Source organism: Ahaetulla prasina, chromosome 11, assembly GCF_028640845.1.
Source record: "Ahaetulla prasina isolate Xishuangbanna chromosome 11, ASM2864084v1, whole genome shotgun sequence".
NCBI classification, from domain to species: domain Eukaryota; kingdom Metazoa; phylum Chordata; class Lepidosauria; order Squamata; family Colubridae; genus Ahaetulla; species Ahaetulla prasina.
Window position 1 is genome coordinate 14994127 of NC_080549.1, and position 22028 is coordinate 15016154.

The 22028-nt window shown below is 42.8% G+C and overlaps 1 protein-coding gene across 3 annotated transcripts; it reads right to left on the minus strand.

The window, feature by feature from the left end:
• Positions 1 to 624: 624 nt before the first annotated feature.
• Positions 625 to 20787, minus strand: LOC131205037 (SLAIN motif-containing protein-like). Of its 3 annotated transcripts, none has more exons than XM_058196849.1 (10): positions 20728 to 20787; positions 17559 to 17649; positions 14899 to 15628; positions 13286 to 13419; positions 11949 to 12098; positions 6401 to 6541; positions 3912 to 4226; positions 3667 to 3804; positions 2726 to 3047; positions 625 to 1826 (listed from the first exon to the last, which is right to left on the minus strand). In XM_058196849.1, exons 3-10 carry the CDS (start codon positions 15606 to 15608, stop codon positions 1772 to 1774), a joined length of 1965 nt encoding a protein of 654 aa, XP_058052832.1. In that variant the 5' UTR covers positions 15609 to 15628; positions 17559 to 17649; positions 20728 to 20787; the 3' UTR covers positions 625 to 1771. The 3 variants fall into 3 exon arrangements, with proteins under 3 accessions (XP_058052832.1, XP_058052833.1, XP_058052834.1); XM_058196850.1 differs by having other exon boundaries at positions 20721 to 20760; XM_058196851.1 differs by lacking the exon at positions 11949 to 12098.
• Between the last annotated feature and the right edge of the window lie 1241 nt (positions 20788 to 22028).

Below are 22028 nucleotides of genomic sequence, written 5' to 3' on the forward strand. Positions count from 1 at the left end.
TACATAACTAAGTTCCATTCCATGCTGAATAAATTAAATTACTTATGTATCTTAAACAAAAATAAATTTGATAAAAATAAAAAAAATCCAATTTAAATTTTTAAAAATTATTTAAATCAAAAAAATCCTTTTTTTGATTTTTTTTAAAAAAAATCATCTATTTTTATCCATCCTGGTGTCTACTACAGGTCGTCCTTGACTTATGACCTTAACTGAGCCCAAAATTTCTATTGCTAAGTGAGGCATTTGTTACGTGAGTTTTTACGACTTTGTTACACAAAGTGATTTGTTACACAAACAAAATGATTCACATTTGTGAAGTGAATCACTGCAGTTGTTAACAACATGGTTGTTAAATGAATCTGGCTTCGCCATTGAAACTTTGCTTGTCAGAAGGTCACAAAAGGTGACCGCAACCGTCATAAATATGAGTCAATTGCCGAATGTCTGAATTTTGATTATGTGACCATGGAGATGCTGCAACAGTTTTTAAGTGTGACAAATGGTCATCCATCACTTTTTTCAGTGCCACCGTTAACTGTGAACAGTCACTAAGTGAACCGTTGTTAAGTCGAGGACTATCCGTGTTTCTGTCTTACGTAAAGAAAGCCAGCAGGATGCAAATTTTGCTACTAAAGACAAGGTAGCACTAGCCCCCTTCACATTTATTAACTACAATATCAAGTCACATTGGTGGCAAGAAGTAGGGTTGGCAGACGGGCCAGTTTGCATTCCCAGGTATGATTGTATTCTTGCATTTGGCAAACTCCAAGAAACGCCACAGATTTCATTTAAAAAAACAAATTCCTTCATCCAAAAACAAACCTCCCTGCCTCCCCCCCCCCCCCGGCCCCCCATCACCAAAAAAAAAACCAACTCCCCTGGACAGTAGAAAAGACTTGTACAAAAGCAGAAAGGTAGATTTTAGTATCAAGGAATTAAGTGACGATCAAAACACTTCCAAGTGCATTTTTTTTTTTTTTAGCCGGCAAAGGTGTTGCTACGAGCCACACGAAAATGTGCCTAGCTAAAAGATAAAAAGGAAGAGAGCAAATGGGTACATAAGACCTCACATTATCAGCCTGCAGGCAACAGCACATAAACAAGTCTTGGAGACAACGGGGATACCAAGCTTTTAAGACATTCTCCTGTGACAGATGATGCACGCTATAGCTATTGTTTTTTTTTTCTGTAAAAAAAACCTTTTCAAGTTCTGTAATAATAAAAGTAGTGAAGATACCTGTTCAGGGCAAGTAAAAAAAAACAAACCCTCTGAATTTTCCTAAAAAAGTTTTAAGTTACACCAAGTTACATAAGAAACAGTCATTTCTAATTATGTTTACCTTATCTAGCTGCCTTTTGCAAAGAGGAAGAAAAAAACAACCCACCCCACAGACTCAAAAATGTCTCATTGCCGCAGGAGCGCCATTCCGTGCTCTTCTCCTTCCTCGCTGTGTACCATGAACGAATCTTCAAATGTGTGCCTCGGGCCACACCTGTACCTTCAGGCACAAGAACTACCGTAATCGAGGGTCAGCAGTAAGACGAGAATAGCAGGAACAAAACAAAACCAAACAAAAAACAGCCATCAAGGTCCATTGTCAAGACAAAAGCAAAAGCAAATGTCCCAAATTCATCATTCCAGTTTGTCAAGCATGGAGGAAATGGAGGCCTGAAGCATGTCCTCCTGCCCAGCCAGCTGGGCTGTTGTCCAGTTACATAACCCAACAAGCAAGTCATTGTTCATTATTCTCCTTTTTTTTGGTTTGGTTCAGTAACATCCATCTTTCCAAGAGTCATCCACAGGTATGTTGGCCTTTGGATATCTGTTGGGATGTACACAGACCGACATTTTATTTACACAATGCTTTAATAAACAGTACTCAGGTGACAGGAGACTTAACTTATTATCTGTTACTAGTCTTAACAAAAAAATATTTATCTAATAAGCAAGTATCTTCTGCTATTTGGTTTGGCTCGCAGTCTGTTAGATCGCTGCAGACTAAAACTAGGGAGGGTGTAAAGTTTTTAAAGGAGCAATCCTACAGTTTTATAGATGCAAGTCAAGTTGATTGTTACTCTCAACTGCTCCTCCGAAATGCATCACAGGGGCAACCCTGTGCTCTCCTCCCAGTCTGAAACTGGGAAAGAGGAAGTGGGGGGATCCTTTTACAATTAAGGGAAATCTTTCCAGCTTTCAGCTGGTGTCTTTCTCTGACTTGCTTGGTTGGCTCCGTTTCTTAGCAATCTGGGAGCCGGAAAAGGCACTTGAGATCAATGCTGTTGGCGAAGTCAGGCATTTAGACTGCAATCCAAATACAGGTAGTCCTTGACTTACGACCACAACTTGAGCTCAACGTTTCTGTTGCTAAGTGAGACATCTGTTGAGTTTTGCCCCATTGGATGACTTTTCTTGCCACAGCTGTTAAGTGAATCATTACAACTGTTAAGCTGTGAAGTGAATCTGGCTTCCCCAACAAGTTTGCTCATCAGGTCACAAAAACTGATCGCATCACCCTGGGACACCGCAACTGTCATAAATACAAACCAATTGCCAAGCGCCTGAATTTTGATCACATGACCATGGAGATGCTGCAATGGTCGAAAGGGTGAAAAATGGCCAGGAGTCAACTTTTTCCAGTGCCGTTGCAAACCGTCACTAAAGGAACTGTTGTAAGTCAAGGACTACCTGTACACCCTCTGTACGAGCTTTTAGGTCTCTCACCTCTTGGCTGGCTGGCTCAACTTGCTCTTCAGAGTGGATGCTCCTGCCACCGATGCTTTATTTTTAGGAAGAGAGCTTTTCGCTCCTGTAGCCACGCTGTTGCTCCGGTACGCTGAACTGCTGCTACTCGAAGTGCCTGGGTTCAGCGTGGAAGACTGTAGCTTTCGGACTCGGCCAGCCGGACTAGCATACCCAGCAGCTCTTACTGGCTGCCGTGGGGTTAGGAGACTGTTAGCACAGGGGCCTGCTTTCACAGGCTGACGGACTGTCAGGGGGGACTGCCCAGCACCGGAGGAATAGCGGAGCTTATTCGGAGTCAGACCTTAAAGCAGAAGGGAGGGGAAAACAGAGACAGTATTAATAATTATAAAATGAGGGAGAATTTGGGGAGCGTATCCAAAATTCCAGACCTTTTATTTCCAGACCTTTTATTTGTTCATCTTTCGGATGATTCTAGTAAGTACTTCCAGAGATGGGACAAACAGTAACGGCGATAGTGGGCATCCCTGTCTAGTTCCTGTGAAGACCCTAATTCTAATAAGGCCAAGCGCTTATTTAGGGGTTCAAAAACTATAAGACAGCGTCTTATATTTTTGGGGAAACATGGTATTGTACTTAATGTGCCAATAAATGTGCCAATTAAGTTGCATTTAATGTGTCAGCCACTCGCCTGAAATGGTAGGGTCTCTTGCTTGAGCAGGGGGTTGGACTAGAAGACCTCTAAGGTCTCTTCCAGCTTTATTCTGAATTGAAATTGAACTAAAAACAAAGAAGGTTCCCAAATAACTTCCAGACTTAAAACCATCACTTCAGGAAATGCGCAGCCCCATTAAAACTTGTGGCAGACTAAGATCTCTCAAACAACATGCTATCTTTCCTACGCTGGTCATCACACCAACTGAAATGTCATGGAAGACTCCGAAAGGAAGAAGCCAACTTACTGACGGATTCCTGGTGGATTCTAGAGAGCCGACTACTGGGAATCTGTAAATCTGAGTCCAAGCTCCGGCTATTTCTTACTGACTCCAAAGATCGCAGACCGGTCCTAGCCAGGTTCGGCATACTGTGACGCAGTTCCTCTGTGAAGGATAACATAGCAAGAATTGAAAAACAAAATCCCAACTGCTGCTATCTACCTACTGGTTTAAAAAAACCCGGGCGAGATTCGGAAACGGGAGCACGCTACCTTCGTTCGAAGAATACTTCAGCCTATCTTGCATCGGGCTCTGCACCGTCCTCCGCGGGGGCCGAATTCGGGTGTTTGTGGCCCTCCCATAATCTGCGTTTGTGGACGGAGACTGACACCGCGGCGAGCTGAGTGGGGATGGAGAGTATCTGTGGCTGCTGTGATAGGAGAAAGAGCAGTCATCGTCCTCATCTTCCAAACTGTATGTGTCAAAATCTTGGTCACTGTAGGTGCCCCTGCGCAAGGAGTGTAGGGAGGCACTGGAACTGCGGCGGGAAACGGAGGCCGAGCTGGAGGCACAATCCTGGCGAAGACCTGAAGTAAGGCCACGGCCAATAGAAGACATGGTTACTTCTAGCAATACCAATTTCTGACAAGACAACTACAGTGTAAATTTCAGATGGCTGATACTTGAAGGAATATTAGTCACCTGGAATGAAACAAGATACAGACTGGATTTCATAGATAAAAGCACATGGATTCTATGAGCATCACTTCAGTTCATATGAGGAACGAGGAAGAAGAGAGGAGCTAGATAATAAAATAGGAGGGGAAAATAGACAACAACAAGAAAGTGAAACCGAGAAAAAAGAAAGCAGAACGAGAAGGAGCAAGGGCAAAGCAACAGCGAGAAATTATATCAACTAGAATGACAAGACCCATTTATATGTAAAACGATGAAGAAATAAAATTATTGTCAATGAACATAAACGGATTGAACTCTCCTATGAAAAGGAAAAGAACTTTTACCAAATTACAACAATTAAAATTAGATTTAATTTGTCTTCAAGAAGACATAGTTACTTCTTGATCAAGCTGTTTTTAGCATACCTGGGATGACATTTTAATATTTCCCACCCACGAAAGGGCTAGCAAAGCAAACATGAAAGCAACCACATCAGACGTGTACCCAAGGTAATGAAACCCACGCGAAGCAACGGCAGCATTTTCTGCTTGCAGCCTCAATCATTTTAAAGGCGCCAAAATGAGGGTTGCAATCTAGTTTTAGCATCTCTGGAGACGACAGTTAATTGCAGAACAAGTAGTTTATGTGTATTTCAGCACTCGTAACCAGTATCTGCATTTTGGGGCAGAGTAACAATCCAGAGTGTTTTGATAGTGACAGCATATTGTAAAATCCACAGGGCCTCCCTCAGACGTTTAGGAAAACACCAGTGAATCAACTTTTTCATTCTATGACTTTTTCATTTTACACACATTTTATCAGTAAGAAACCAAATGTTTGATGCAATATACCGAGCTATAAATGACCTTAGTTTACCAGAAACTGTAGGATGCTGTAGTTTTTTCACAAAGGTACAATTCCAAAGCTAAACGATCCATAATCTAACGTAACCTGCTCTAAAAGCAAGACTTTTTCTTTCTTTCTTTATCACTCTGGAGAAGAAAATGATTTCTTTTCTTCTCCAGATTGTTGGGGGCAATATGCTGACTCTGTAAACTGCTCAGAGAGGGCTGTAATGCACTGTGAAGTGGTATATAAGTGCTATTGCTATATTCTCCAAAGATAATAGTTAAGCTATGCTGGAACACGCATGTACTTCAGAAGCAGCTGCAATGAGTTCAAGAGCAGCAGCTTCTAGACAGATATAGCCAAAGCAGCAACAGACATGTTTCTTCGTATCATTAAATGGGGAAATCTAATTTATTTGAGGGACACGTTGGCTCAGTGGGTAAGACACTGATCTTGTTGATCGAAAGGTCAGTAGTTCAGCGGTTCGAATCCCTAGTGCCGCGTAACAGGGTGAGCTCCCGTTACTTGTCCCAGCTTCTGCCAACCTAGCAGTTCGAAAGCACGTAAAAAATGCCAGTAGAAAAATAGGGACCACTTTTAGTGGGAAGGTAACAGCGTTCCGTGCGCCTTTGGCATTGAGTCATGCTGGCCACATGACCACAGAGACGTCTTCAGACAGCGCTGACTCTTCGGCTTTGAAACGGAGATGAGCACAGCCCCCTAGAGTCGGGAACGACTAGCACGTATGTGCCAGGGGAACCTTTACCTAATTTACTAGCAGGGGCACCCAATTGCCCACCTAAGAAACTATCTGTTTGTTCTCTTGGGCTGTTAGAATGAGAGAAAATTCAGTAAGTGGGAAAATAATATTTTGCATTATTTGTTTCTTTTTTTAAATTTTTTAATTTTTATTTACATTGATATCCCGCCCTTCTCCGAAGACTCAGGGCGGCTTACAGTGTATAAGACAATAGTCTCATTCTATTTGTATATTTACAAAGTCAACTTATTGCCCCCCCCAACAATCTGGGTCCTCATTTTACCTACCTTATAAAGGATGGAAGGCTGAGTCAACCTTGGGCCTGGTGGGATTCGAGCCTGCAGTAATTGCAGGCTGCTGTGTTTTAATAACAGGCTATCTTACAGCCTGAGCCACCACGGCCCTTTCTTTAAAAAAATCATCCTGTAAAAAGGTGATGTGGAGACAGAAATACTGTAAATTGCTTTCACCTACTTTCTTCCTGTAGGCGGGCCATAACTTGCACGTCAGTCAGGTCCTGCAGTTTGTAGCCCATTGAAATCGAGTCGTCTGAGGTACTGAGTTCGCTATCGACAGAAGACTGAGAGCTCAAAGCTGAATGCATGTTCAAGTAACCTTAGAAAGAGGTGGGAGAGAAGGAAAAGGAAGGTGAGAGTGAGGCAGCTACAGATACAATTTTAATATACACAATTGTACAAGCACTGTAGTAGTACACACATTCCCCCCCCCCCAAGTTTTGTACTCAAATACCATTACAAGGTAAACAAATTTATTGACCAGCAATGATTTCAAAGTGAGAGAGTTCTTTCAATATTCAACATGGAGGAAAGTTATATTGCCATATATGATAACCGTAGAATTCTGTTACTAAAATCATCATTTCAGTTAATCTTTCCTATCCTAATGTCCCAGATGAATGGGCATTACTCCAAGCTGCCTCCTACAAATCTTTGGCAACTCTGTTCCTATGACGTGCAAGGAAATAAAAGGATTATGGCCTGTAAAATAGTTTGGATTGAGCCACTGAGAGCCATCAAAATTAGGTCAAACATAATTACATCATTTCCTATAGCACCAGAAATACAAAACTAAGAAGGAAGTGTTTGTGAATGCAAAGTCAACGTACTTTATTAGCTACAAAGTAGTTTTAGTTTTTATACCATGAGTGAAGGGCTTCCCTAACACTGTGTGGCTGAAGATAGGAGTCATCATCCTCTACTAAAGAAGAGCACGCATGCCAATATTAACATGCATTGGCTTTGCCGGATCATCAGTTCTTCACGTTTCAGGAGCTTCTTAGATTATATCAAGATGACTCTCCAATTTCTTCTGCAGCTGGATGAGGATTTTTGAAAATTAATCTTTTCAAATTCAGAATGTGAATTTAAGATAATACCCAAGCCTGCTGCAAAACGTATTGTTTTTGGTTTGAATACTTCAAAGAAAAGTGAGGTTATTTTAAGAAAAAAAATAGGCAAGACAAGAGAACCAGATATTTTGGCCACCAAATTGTACTGTAAACTTGTTACTAGTTCACAATTGATTGTTTCTAGCCTTCCCCTCAATGTACTTTATAGGTCATTTTGATATAAAGTGGGGGGGGGGTATTGTTTGACAGGCCAGAGCAGATTCTTATTGTTAGACAAGCAGGCTACTTATTTACAAAGTCCTGGACACGTTCAAAGAAGCAGTCACTTAGTCATTAAACAAGAAACTAAGCTAATTATATGGCAAGATTCGTGTGTGTTTAAGCAAGATAAGCATTTGTGACTAACAGCAATCTTAGTTCCCTTCCAAGCAGCACTGTCATGTTTGTTACTCAGAAAGCAATTAAAATTACAAAAAGCAGTGTAGGATCAAACAAGAGAGATTACCATTCTCAGAATTAGCAACAGTTTGGATGGCTTTCAAAAGTAAATTCACAGGGAACAAGGGGAGCAGGTCAAAACTCAGGTACGGAAATTAAAACAGACCTTACTGCCATTCGAATCTAAAGTGAGGGCTCTGCGCTTACAGGGTGGATTTGATTTAAATCAAGTCGATTTAAATCATGATTTAAATCACTAGAAAAAAGGCTTGATTTAAATCGACTTGATTTAAATCATAGTTTTTAAAGAGCAACTGCCATCTCTGTCCCACAGTGGCTCCTCCTCTGACCTGCTGTTGACTCACTGACAGTCCCAATGTTGCAGAATATACAGCCTCATGCTAAATAACTAAGCTCTGTTTCATGCTGAATAAACTAAATTATTAATGTATCTTAAATAGGAAGCTATCTTTACATAGATTTTTACTCCCAACCGCATTTTATTAAAATAAATTTGTTAAAGATAAAAAAAATCTGATTTAAATTTAAAAATTTTGATTTTTTTTAAATCATCGGTTTTTTTCCTCCTGTGCACTTAATATTCATTGGAGAAATAAAATTCTTGTTCCTTTCAATGGGAGCTTACCTTCCAAAACAAACCACCATGTGGAAAGGTAATGATCCAGAAGCTAATCAAGAGCAAAGACTTAAAGCTGCCACGCTGCAGCCCCAGTCTATCTACAGTTATTCCTGTCCAATCGCTAAAATTAATTTACTGGTCATATGTACAACTGCTAATGGTATAAATAACAGAAGCAAACTAGAAAACCAACCTGTTTGGATAAAACTCTGTACAGAAAAATTTCTCAACCTTGGCAACGTTAAGACTTGTGGGCTTCAGCTCCCAGGATTCCCCAATACAGCATATTAAATTATCTTTGCTATATATTGTTATACAGATATTCACCACTATTGCATTGCTATACAGCAGGGGTGTCAAACTCAAGGCCCGTGGGCTACGTAGATCTGGCCCACGGGGCCACCCTGGAAACAGCAAAGGGACAGCCAGTGGAACCTCTGGCAGCGAAAACAGGCCCCCAATCTGTTTTCGGCTGGGACGGCCTCCTGCAACCCTCTGCCAGTGAAAACGAAGCTCGGGAAAGCCACACGCTCCATTTTTGCTGGCAGAGGATTGCAGGAGGCCGTCCCAGCCGAAAACGGAGATTGGGAGCCTGTTTTTGCTGGCAGAACACTCGGACCACCGCAGGCACTCGACACAAGTCACGTCAAGCTGGCCCCGCCCACCCTGGCCACACACCCCAGCACTCCCCTCCCCGGAGGTCAAACACAACTTTGATGCGGCCCTCAATGAAATCGAGTTTGATACAGCATCAGAAAATGCACCGATTTAGTTGGCAGGAGAAAGAAAGCAAAATATAGGATTTGAGAGCAAGGTCTGTAAGGATTCTTTTCCGCCCTGTCCCCTAATTGATTAATTTCATTGGTGGCTCCATCAAGTGGAAGGAGAATTTCCAGTTCAGCAAAAAATGAATTTTCACATGACTGAGGTCAAAATCATGATAAAGGTCTGCAAAGAGATGCCAAATTTCAGACCTGCAGAGCAAGTGAGAGTACCAATTAAAAGCTGCGTGGTATGTAGGCAGTCACTACATGTAGCCTTCCCTCATTAGTTGCAGTTTGAGGATACTATATCGTAGTTCATTGATGCACTAAATATGAAAAAATTGTATTTTCAGGTTCACTTGTTGCTCTGAATGGATTATTTGTTACATAATTCCCAAAGAATCGGTTTAAATTTAAAAAAAACATTTTGAATGTAATTTCTGTATTGCTATTTGAGCTGTCTTTAGGGAAGTAAAACACTGAACTGGCAGCAAATCAGATAAACATGGTACAGTTTCTGTGACTGAAAGGAAAAAGGAAAGGATTACTAGAAATTCCAGTAATAAAAGACAAAAATAATCAAGTACAAGTTAGTCTTATAGCCTCCACTTCACAAAGGCGATTCAGTATTGTCTTTTATTAGAATATAAGATGTCAGTAATTTAGTCTTCATAGACAGGGGTTACTTCATTTACTTTCCCTACCGGTTCGCAAATGTAGGTGCATGTGTTTGCTTCGCTAGCACGCGCCTCATCCACACATGCACTCAGCTTTCCACACATGCGCTTTGCTGGCATGCACGCCTTCCGCGCATGCCCCCAGCCTCAAAAACGTGCCTGAATAGGATAGCATAGAGCTGTGATGGTGAACCTATGGCATGTGTGCCATAGGTGGCACGCATAGCCATATCAGTGGGCACGCGAGCTCAGCTCCAGCGCACATGCGCACGCCAACCAGTTGATTTTCAGGCATTCTGGGCCCACTAGAAGTAGGGAAACAGGCTGTCTCCTGCCTCCCAAGGACCTCTCTAGGAGTCTCTGGAGGTTGGGGAAAGTAAAAAAATGTCACTTCCTATCCAACCGAAAGTTGACAAACAGGCAGTTTCTGGCCTCTGGAGGGCCGGGGGGGTGGGGAGTAGGCCATTTTTGCCCTCCTCAGACTCATAGGCTCTGGAGCCAGGTGAGAGGGAAAAACAGGCCTACCAGGCCATCGCATGCCAGGAGCAGGGGGGGAGGGGGGGTCAAACGCACATGGGGGGGGGCAGGGTGCATCAAATTATGGGTGTGGGCACATGCACATGTGACCCTCTCTGCCACCCCCCACCTCCTGGCACATGATGGCATAAAGGTTACCCATCACTTGCATAGAGATAGCATTTGCGCTACTGATTCGGGTGAATCAGTCTGAATCGGCTGAATACCACTTCTGTTACTAGGTTTTCTCTTCTCCACCCCAAATATCCAAGAAATACTTAGAAAATGGTCTAATGGTATTTCGTTTGTCCTTATTTTAAAAAAATCAAGCATGCAATAAACGACTGGCTTTTAAACGCTGGTTCTAAATGCAAATCCACTCCTTGTACAGCAACATGAACTAGGTGAGTTTTGCAAGCCGTTTCATCTTCAAGGCAAACTGGTCATTCCAACTTTTCAAAAACTTCAGGGAAAGCAAACAAGAAATGTGTAGGTCTATTTATTATAGACTTAGGACTACAGGTAGTCCTCGACTTACAACAGTTCATTTAGTGACCGTTCAAAGTTACAACGGCACTGAAAAAAGTGACTTACGGACATTTTTCAGGCTTACGACCATTGCCACATCCCCATGTTCAAGTGATCAAAATCCAGACGTTTGATTTATGACTCGTATTTATGACGGTTGCAGTATTCTGGGGTCGCGTGATCCCCTTTTGCAACCTACTGACAAGCCACATCAATGGGACAACCTGATTCACTTAACAACTGTATTACTAACGTAACAACTGCAGTGATTCACTTGGCAACTGGGGCAAGAAAGGTCGTAAAATGGAGCAAAAACAGAACAAAAGTTTCGTTTAACAACAAAAATGGGCTCAATTGAGGTCGTAAGTCGAGAACTACCTGTATTAAGCTAATTCTCACCAACCGTGGGAGAGGATATATGCATGCAAGTTAAAACATTTTCACACACATAAAGCAACACAAGAATGCCATGCTCAAGAGGATTCTCCATTTTCCTAAGGGATAATCAAATGTCCTGGGACTGAAGGAGATGGGCCAGAAAATGGTCCTTGATCACAAAAATAATATAGACCTTTTGGAGGGTTGGGGGGAAACCAAATTAGCACAAAGAAGCAAGACGATTTAAATAAGATGATTTCTGGAAGCATTAGATTGAAGAAGCCCTTAGATCAGGAATGTCAAACTCAAGGCCCGTGGGCCTGATCCGGCATGCGATGGGGTCGGATCCGGCCTGTGGGGCCGTCCTGGAAAGTGTAAGGGGCCAGCCCACAATGCTTCAGTCCAGTCTACCCAATGAGAAGAGGAAGCATGCCAGCAGTTTGGGGAGTGGCATCAAGCTGGCCACGCTCACCCAGTGGCGCCAAGCTGGCCACGCCCACCCAGGTGGTCACACCCACCCAGTCGGCCATGCCCGGCCGGCCCCCACAAGGTCACCTACAGCCCTGATGTGGCCCTCAATGAAATTGAGTTTGACACCCCTGCCTTAGATCAAGTTAAACTGAACAAAGCAAACCGGCCGTATCTTGTCCTCCCTCGGCATGCATTTCCCACCTCCATTCCTCTAAAAGGTATCCCAGATGCCATGCCATACCTGAGCTACCGCAAGTTAGTAGTGGTTTGTTAGTTGATTTGTAGTGCCCAGGAGAGTTTAGTGCATTGCTACAGGACCCTGTGTCTGCATTCAAGTTATTCACACCTGGAGACGCCAATGGACTGCAATACAGGGATTTCCACCTACTGGCTAAAGGAAGATACAAAAAAAGCCACAAATTGTTACCACATTAAACACAGAAACTCAGATGAGGAGAGAGAGAGAAAGAAAGAGAGGATGTCAAACCACTTCTGCATGCATTACATGCCAGACACACTCACCCCGAGTCATGATACAAACGAATAAATTCTATTTCCAATTATGGCTGACAGATTAATCTCTGGAATTAAAACAAATGAAGACAATCCTTAGTTCTCCATGGGCTATCCTGTCTTAGCATCCGGGACTCGTAGGTGTCCGACTAATATATGCTGTGGTGTGAATTTTACAATGTTCACCTTGGACATACTTGAGTCGGTTTGAAGTGCTAAAGGGAACTCTGAAAGATGAGCTGTGGTTCTTCTCTACAGCTTCCCAAATAACAGGCTAGATGAGAAGATATCTTATGGCATTTTTCTCCAATGAAGAAATGCATAGCTTGCCATCTCTTATCCTGGAATGTGGATGTACATTCAGGTGTAAGTTTCCCAGCTGGACAATCTTAGAGATATCGAGTGCCAAAACGGGAGTACACGGATGTGCCTGGGCCGCAGCCCAGGGTGCATGAGCAGCCCAGGGTGTATGAGCGCGCCCAAAAATGAACTTCCGGTTTCAGCTACTAAACTTCCGGTTTCAGCCAGCTACTTTTCCAGGTTTCTAGCGCACTTGCGACAATCAGCTGGCCAGCGCACATGCTCACACAGGAAAACAGAAGAACAGCGCTTCTAGTTTCTGGCACTGCCGCATGCAAAAAGGCCAGAGGATCATCGCATGCGCTCCAGAAACCTGGAAGAGGAACGGGCGACGCCACGTGTGCCAGGTGACATGGCTTCATGTGCCACTTCGGACACACGTGCAATAGGTTTGCCATCATGGATATAGGCTAACTTGAATCGTAAAAAATATAAGCAGAATATAAGTCTAATAACATGATTGTGATTAGCTCAGTGATATCTCGCTTAAGCACTAGGCTGGGCTTGATCTGTATCAAGTGAATGCAAAAAAGGCCCTGATTTCAAGGGGTTATGACTGATCTTACGATCCAATTCATTTTTCTCGAGTCTTCTCCATCATCTCCAATATGCTGAGTACTTTAAAAGTGCAATAGTAACAAATCAATCTTACTAGCTTCCTTGGTGATCGTTTAAGGCTTCTTTCAAGACAAAACGTAGGCCTACCTTGGTCGAGTCGGCTGATGAGGGTACGGCAAGCTGCCTCGGTCTCAGGACTAGGGTGATCCAACACCTGCCTACACCACTTCAGGGGAGATTCCTTTTTATCTGTCGGTGGTTTTCTTGGAGAAACATACAGCCTTAAGTGGGAAGATAAAAAGTTTTAACTTGACAGCTTGATTGGAGCAACTATTTCGGTATCTCTATGCTTCCCTTAGTATTTTATCAATAAATGTCAAATATTACAGCAAAGAAAGTAATATAACAAGTCTTCCCCTTCTTTAACTATTTGGGGCTCAGACAAAATTACTTCCATTTTTAAGATGGATCCCAATTTCGTCATTCATCCGATAATGAAATTATCTATCCTGCTGTACTTTCTCGTAAGTCTGCTTCATTTTCTAACAAACAGGTAGTCCTCGACTTACAACCACAATGGAGCCCAAAATTTCTGTTGTTAAATGAGATATTTGTTAAGTGAGTTTTGCCCCAATTTTATGACTTTGCTTGCCACAGTTGTTAAGTCAATCACTGCAGTTGTTATGTTAGTAATATGTCAGAAGATTACAAAAGGGGATCACGTGATCCCAGGACGCTATATCCAAAATATGAATCAGTTGACAAGCGTCTGGATTTTAATCACCTGACCATGGGGATGCTGCAATGGTCCTAAGTGTGCAAAACTGATCGTAAGTCACTTTCTTTCAATGCTGTTGTAACTTTGAACGGTCACTAAATGAACTGATGTGAGTCGAGGATCACCTGTACATAATTTTTTTGCTAAGGAAATAGTGATCAATGGCAGGAGAAACATTTTAATATTTGTGGAAAACAATAATTGGTCAATGATTGTAAGACATGTAATGTATCTTCAATTTTTTTCAAGATACACTGCTTAGGTAAATATTTGCAATCTTAACAAAAATAGTCCTAGCAACTTATCCTCTGAAGGATCTCATATGAGTTAATTATAACTTTGAATCCCCCTAGCAGAACTTATTCATTCTTTTTAAAAAATCATTTTTTAAAAAATCCTCAGCTCCTTTTTCAAATATAGCCTCCTTCCTACTTCTAGCAAGCATCTTCCACTGTCCAGGAAAAAAAACAACCCAATAATCCAATCCTCTCATCTAATCCAATTATTTTTTCAATAATGAGCTATAATAAGGAATGGTTACTTAAGGAATTGTTGCTTAAGGTGACCTTACATCTTACATTTTGCTATGTGTACAGATCAACTATCATGCAAATACCTGTAATACTAATAGAAATACTTTAAGGAATTATATTTGGCAATAGTCTTCACTCCATTTGGCAATCTCTTATGAGAAAAGTGGCACTCTAAATAGAAATATAGGGTTCCTGGTTTCCCATACCTGTTTTCCTTTCTGTTTCTCTTAAACATTTTAGACCATAGGTTGTTTTTTTTACAAATTAATCCCCTTTCTTTCACACTGTTCATTTTCCTGTCACTCTGCTGTGCTCACTGATGTTTTTGAGGGCCAGTGGACTGAAGAGAAACAGAATAATAATATGCTCTGGAAAATATGATTATAGCCTTATTCCCTCTTAGTATGAATCTTTTAGAGCTACAATATGTAATCTCATATAATACATACCAGCTGTCCTCTTCATCGCTGCCATTCTCTAACTCCAGTAATTCCACTTCATCCAGAGCTGTTTCATCCAAGAGTTCTTCCGCGTTTGTGTTTGCTTCCTTCATTTGCAACACTGACTCAACCCCTGCGGCGAAATCTTCTAGCAACACTGTGGGGTTGCAGTCCCAACGAGAGACGTCGTTTGTGTTAGCATCGCTGTTCTGTGTCTGGGTACCGCTCACAAACTTTGCACCGGAGGGCTCTTGGTCAGAACTGTTTTCACAACAGTGCTGTATTATGGTCTCCTCCGCATCCTTTTTAAAGAACTCGCCGCTTTCCTCTGCTTCTGACCTTATTTTACTCAGGGCTGAATGCAGGTCCGCCACGATTTGCAATTCCTGCTTATCCATTAGTACGTTGATGCTATTATTCATTTCCATGCCGTTGAACCTGGAATTGCAATTATCCACTCCAGCATCAGCTTGGCTCAGCATTTTGGCCTCCGGCACACTTCGCAGGCTTCTAGTTCTCAGCTGCTGGTTCTGGAGCTCAAGCCGCCTCACAAGCTCTTGCAATTTCCTCACTTCTTCCAGCTCAGGGCCCACCTGATCAGCCATTGACTGTGCATCAGGACCCATCACTGAGTTTTCTGCTGAGCTTCGGCTCAATTCCGTTCCAAGGTTGTGGTCCGGCTGAATTACAGTGGTGCTCCCAGGAACAACCATCTTCATGGAACCCCCGAGGAATTTTGCTAGAAAAAAGATACCACAGAAGATGGGTATTAAAGAAACAGTGAACACACTTAAACTATCGGCTTTACTATTAATTAAATGTATTCAGTATGATGACACAGCAAGAATGCCTTAGTGAATCTCAATTTATCTGCAGGAATAGTACGTTTTATTTACAGTGGCTATCTTGACATGGTCAATGCTTCTTTGGTACAAGCAGTAACTGTAATGACTGCTATGAGATATATGGCTAATCTGCACCTACTATGTAAGTTGACATGTAATGAGAACTTGTAAAGTAAATAATCCTCCCAAATCCAACCGGACCTGGCCACATAGAGCACTTTCAACAGAAGTTTTTGTTTGGCAAGGCCATTTAGTAAACAGTATACCCAACTCTGCCTTCTTAAATATTACTGATCTAAAAGAAATTCAAAGAAAAATGTTGTCTGAGTCTATGCGAAAAGAAAGAGTCAGAAATTAAAGATCTGAAAGATAAACATAACTGCTGTTCCATATGGTGGCAGTTTGTAACACTATCTTTTTGAAATATTAAATATTGAAGGAAGAAAAACTGAGCATTTCACATTAAACACAGACTGTAAAAATGTGGCTCACCCCCACCATTTACTCAATCATATATTTGTTTCTTCAAGCTTTGATAAGAAATAAAATGAAATCCGGGACCGGCAGCAGTTTAGTGCTTAAGGCCAGAAACTAAATATTTTGCATTGTCCGAAGAATTAGGCAGCCTATACATTATAAAATAAATATACATATATCATAGTTTGGGAAAGTATCTTTAACACAGAATGTTTTAGACTTCACAATAGATCAATGCTCATTCAGAGAATAGTGACACTGGAAAGAGAACATGTAGAGTCTTTTTTCTTGATTAATTATAAAGCAAATACATAGACTGATATAAACAAGGGCACTATCAATATTTTATTATCCCACCTTATATGCTGTGCACCAAAAATGAGGAAAAACAAAAATAACACAGGTCCCTATTTCTATCATTTCTATACTAAGTAGAACTTAATACAAATAATATTGTTGGTAATTTAAAATTATTCCTGTGCTCAAGTTTTCAAGTCTTGCAAAACAAAACCAGTTTTTAAATTCCTAAGCATCCCCTGCATTAAAATTCAAGATATAATTTGTGTGTGCCCCATCTACAAGGCAAAATAGTGGGGGAGTTCATCCCCTCATAATATGGTGTGTGTGTGTGTGTGTGTGTGTGTGTGTGTGTAGATAGATAGATAGATAGATAGATAGATAGATAGATAGATAGATAGATAGATAGATAGATAGATAGATAGTAAGCAGCAATATAAGAAATAATGCGGAATAATTTTGGTTCAGAGATCAAAGGAGGAGGAAGTATTCTTTCAATAATCTTTCTAATCTAATTCCTAGTCACTAAATGACTATCCTCATGAGAGTTTTATGTGATCTTAATGAGTTGGAAAAAAGTCTAGTAACCCTATAATCTGAGTCAGATAACATGCATCCATCCACAAGAAAATAACAATGTTGTAAAGGAATGGGTTTTTCTAAAAAAAGAAAATTGCTGAGAATGAAACTGTAGCATCTCTCACCAGATATGCTAAGCTCTCTTATTGCCACGTATTTTTAAAGGCAACTCAGAGATCTCATTTTCACATCAAGACAAAGCTATAAATGGGTCTAATGCTATACAACACAATTTACATTGCCCAACCCAAGTTTTATAAAACAGTCCCCTTTTGTTAAATCAATTTACAAGGCCAACTAAAACAAAAAAATACAATGAAAACATACCATTGCATTTCACAATTTCTGATCCTATTTCAAGTAGACTGCTGCAATCCAACAGAACCTGTCCACAACAAACGTAACAGCAACCGAAAGGGCAGCATTCTAGCCTCCGTTACCTTCACCCCATTCCAAAGAGTAAATTCTTACCAGCACATTTGTCAAACACCACCACAGCGATAGAACCACCCTGGTCTCACTGGATGACCTCACAGCCCGAGTCATCAGGAGCTGCATGGAGCTGAGGAGGAAAAGGAGGTATGCAGTGCCATTGCAACAGGGAGAAAAAGGGGGAAAAATACATGAGACTACGTCCATGCCAGCTCTTCTAGGTTCTGCATGGCAGCACCAGAAACCGGAAGAGTAGCTCCCTGGCACGCATGTGCGCACTGGGGAGCTGAGCTTCCGGTTTCTGGCATGCGCACCGGCCAGCTGGTCTTTGCACATGCATGCGTGCCAGAAACCAGAAGACCAGGTGACTGATGCGAATGCGCACGTTGGAAACCAGAAGGTCAGCTTCCTGGCCCACTCATGCGCGCCAGGGAACTGCTCTTCCGTTTCAGGCACTCCCCTGTGTGCGCGCACATCTGCTCCCGTTTCAGCATTCAGTGCCGAAAAGGTTCACCAACACTGGACTGTGTTATCACCAGACGCTGTTACATAGACACCTTCCCCTCTGCAACTAGGGAAAATAGTGGCCAGATCTCAAAGGGAAAAAGTCAGACCTAGCAAAGAGAAAAAGGAGACCATGAAGACAACCAGCACAGAGTGAGCTCTCTCTTAAAACCGCCCAAGTAGGACAAAGTATCTTCTCAAGAGAAATAGGTGAAAGGGGAAGGAAAGTGGACCAATGCTCTCCTTTGGGCTGTCTTAAGAAGGGAGGACCATGCAGTCCCAACCAGCCTTATTTTTTCTGAACCCCACCCCTACCTGGGGAAGGATTTTGCAGGGGGAAAAAAGGGCAGGAGAGGAGTTCCCAGAAAGCAAACCCAGAAACAAGATTGCCACAAATTAAAGAAAAAGAGGGGAAGATGCTCTTGAGGAGAAACCAAAGAGCCACAAACAACATTTTGCTTAGAGAGGATGTGAGTTTTAGCAAAGCCCCTCTCTCTGACAGAAGAGAATTTTTGTAGCTCAGGGTTGAACTGTGGGATCCTTGGTGCTCTCTTGAGTTTAGCGGATTTCTTCCAGACCTTTTATTACCCAACTAGGTGATCTCATCAATGCTGGAGCGGGGGTTTGAGGAGGAGGAGGACTATAGGACCCTTGGTGCTCTCTAAGATTGGTGATTTTCTTGCAAACTTTTCATTGCCCAGTCTTTTGCGCTTTCTAATAATTAACTAATAATAAAAGACATCTAAACTAGGTGACCTCAGAGGAGGGGGGGAAGGGCGGGGGAGGAGAATGATGACAACTATAGGATCCTTGGTGCTTTCTGGGCTAGGTTGTTTTCTTGCAGACCTTTCATTACCCAACTAAGTGACTTCATCAGTGGTGGAGGAGAGGGAGTTTGAGGAGGAAGACTATGGGTCCTTGGTGGTCTAGGAACTTGGGTTATTTTTTTGCAGATGACTCATTAACAAACCAGATAACATCATCAGTACTATAAGGGAAGGGGAGGGTTGCTCACAGGCAGGGCAAGCCATTAATCCATAAACAGAGAGCACCACCCTACTCCCTTCTAGCACTGTTGATGTTACCTAGTCAGGTAATGAAACATCTGCAAGGAAACAAGCTACTAGACCACCAAGGACCCACAGCACTCCTCAACCCCGCCCCCTGCCAAGCACCCCATAGTCCTCCTCTTCCTCCTCTTCTTCCCCTGCCCCCAGCCCCCTCCCTTCCAGCACTGATGATGTTCCTAGTTGGGTAATGAAATCCACTCTGCATCCAGTCTGCAAGAAATCCACTCAGCTCAGAGAGCACCAAGAACCCCAGAGTCCTCCTCCTCTCCAAAAATCCCACTCCCTCCCAGCACTGATAAGGTTCCCTAATTGGGTAATGAAAGCCCTGCAAGAAAACAATCAAGCTCAGAAAGTACCAAGGATCCTATAGTTGTCTTCGTCCTCCTTCTCCTCCTAGCACCGATGAGGTTCCCTAGTTGGGTAATAAAACGTCTGCAAGAAATCCACTCAGCTCAGAGAGCACCAAGGACCCTACAGTCCTCCTCCTCCTCCTCCTCAAGCCCCCTCTCTTGCAGCACTGATGAGGTTCCCTAGCTGGGTAAATGAAATAAAATGAGGACCCAGATTGTTGGGGGCAATAAGTTGACTTTGTATATAAATATACAAATAGAATGAAGACTATTGCTTGACATAGTGTAAGCCGCCCTGAGTCTTCGGAGAAGGGCAGGATATAAATGCAAATTAAAAAAAAAAAGGCCTGCAAGAAAATCACCAAGTTCAGAAAGCACCAAGGATCCTATAGTGGTTGTTTCCATCGTCCTCCTCCTCCTCCTCCTAACACTGATGAGGTTTCCTAGCTGGGTAATGAAACGTCTGCAAGAAAATCACCAAGCTCAGAAAGCACCTTTAGTTGTCGTCGTCCTCCTCCTAGCACTGATGAGGTTACGTAATCGGGTAATAAAACGTCTGCAAGAAATTCACTCAGCTCAGAGAGCACCAAGGATGCTATAGTGGTCGTCTTCATCCTCCTCCTCCTCCTCCTCCTCCTAACACTGATGAGGTTCCCTAGCTGGGTAATGAAAGGTCTGCAAAGGAAGCCACCAAAGCCCCTCCCCACCCTATTTATTTATTTATTTATTTATTTATTCACACTTTTATACCGCCCTATCTCCCTAGGGACTCAGGGCGGTTTACAGCCACTTAAAAAAACATATATATATACAGGATAAAACATTAATTTAAAAAACTTATTACATAGGCCGAATATTTAAAATAGAGATATAAATAATAAAACCCCATTTAAAACCAGCTTTAAAATTTAAACATTTAAAAATTTAAAATTCTAGTCCAATAGTCCCACCCACCCTCTGTACACGGAACATGAATTCACCCAAATAAGCAAAAAGAGGAGGTGGGGGGGGGCAGCTGCCTCAGGGCCCGAAAAGCCCCCTCCAAGTCAGCCGAGGGGGGGGGCCTCTTCACCTGCCCGGCCAGGCCAGGACACACTCAGGGAAAGCGAGAAGGGCTGAAGGACGGCCTATCGAGAAGGAGGGAAGCCGAGGATGGGGGGAAGACCAGGCCCGGGAGCTTGACTGGCGGTGTGGGTGTGGGGCTGTGTGTGTGTGTGGAAACCAGGCCCAACGCCCCACCTGAGGGGAGCCGCGCGACCTTCGGAGCCCGCGCTCACCTCTTACCTGCTGCCGCCGCCGCCGCCTCGCGCACGCGCAGCCGCAGTCCGAGCCGCCTCTGTTGTTGCCGCGGCTGCTCGCGGAGCCGCCTCCCCTCTCGCGGCCCGATTGGCCGCGGCGCTAAAACTTCGCGCCCGTCATTTGCATTTAGGGCGGGACCGTGGGAAAGGAAGGGGATTGGCTGCAAAAGGAAGGAGGCGAGGGGCGGGGCGAGGGAGTTGGGGGTGGGAGCCAGCGCGCTCCGTCGCAGATCCCCCCCCACCGCTCTTTCGGGCAAGTGGGGTTTTTTTTTTTTGGTCTAGTGCGCCTGCGCGCGGGCGCCTGGTCGGACGGGCTGGAGAAGAGAAGCGTTTTAGCGGGAAGCGCGTGGAGTTTCTCGCGGGGCTCCCGCGCGTGGGAAAGCGGCTTCCTGGCTGGTCTCCGTTGGATAACCCCGTTTGTAGCCAAGCCTGCCCGTTTAATGCACACAGATGTCGGAACAGAATAAAGAATAGAATAGAAAATGGAATGGAAAGGAATAGAAAATAAATAGAATAAGAGATGAGGAGAGGAGAGAGAGGAGAGAATAGAATAGCAATTAGAATGGAATAGAATGGAATAGCAATAAGAAGAGAAGAGAGAATGGAATTGCAATTAGAATAGAATAGCAGAGTATAGAATAGAATAGAACAAGAAATAGGAATAGAATACAAAATAGGAATAGAATAAGAAAGAAGAGAAGAGAATAAAAAATAGGAATAGAAGAGAATAGGAAATAAGAATAGAATAGAATAGAATAGAATTTTATTGGCCAAGTGTGATTGGACACACAAGGAATTTGTCTTGGTGCATATGCTCTCAGTGTACATAAAAGAAAAGAAAAGATACGTTCATCAAGGTACAACATTTACAACACAATTGATGGTCAATATATCAATATAAATCATAAGGATTGCTAGCAACAAGTTATAGTCATACAGTCATAAGTGGAAAGAGATTGGCGATGGGAACCATGAAACGACCAATAGCAGTGCAGATTCAGCAAACAGCCCGACAGTGTTGAGGGAATTATTTGTTTAGCAGAGTGATGGCCTTTGGGAAAAAACTGTTCTTGTGTCTAGTTGTTCTGGTGTACAGTGCTCTATAGCGTCGTTTTGAGGGTAGGAGTTGAAACAGTTTATGTCCAGGATGCGAGGGATCTGCAAATATTTTCACGGCCCTCTTGATTCGTGCAGTATACAGGTCCTCAATGGAAGGCAGGTTGGTAGCAATTATTTTTCCTGCAGTTCTAATTATCCTCTGAAGTCTGTGTTTTTCTTGTTGGGTTG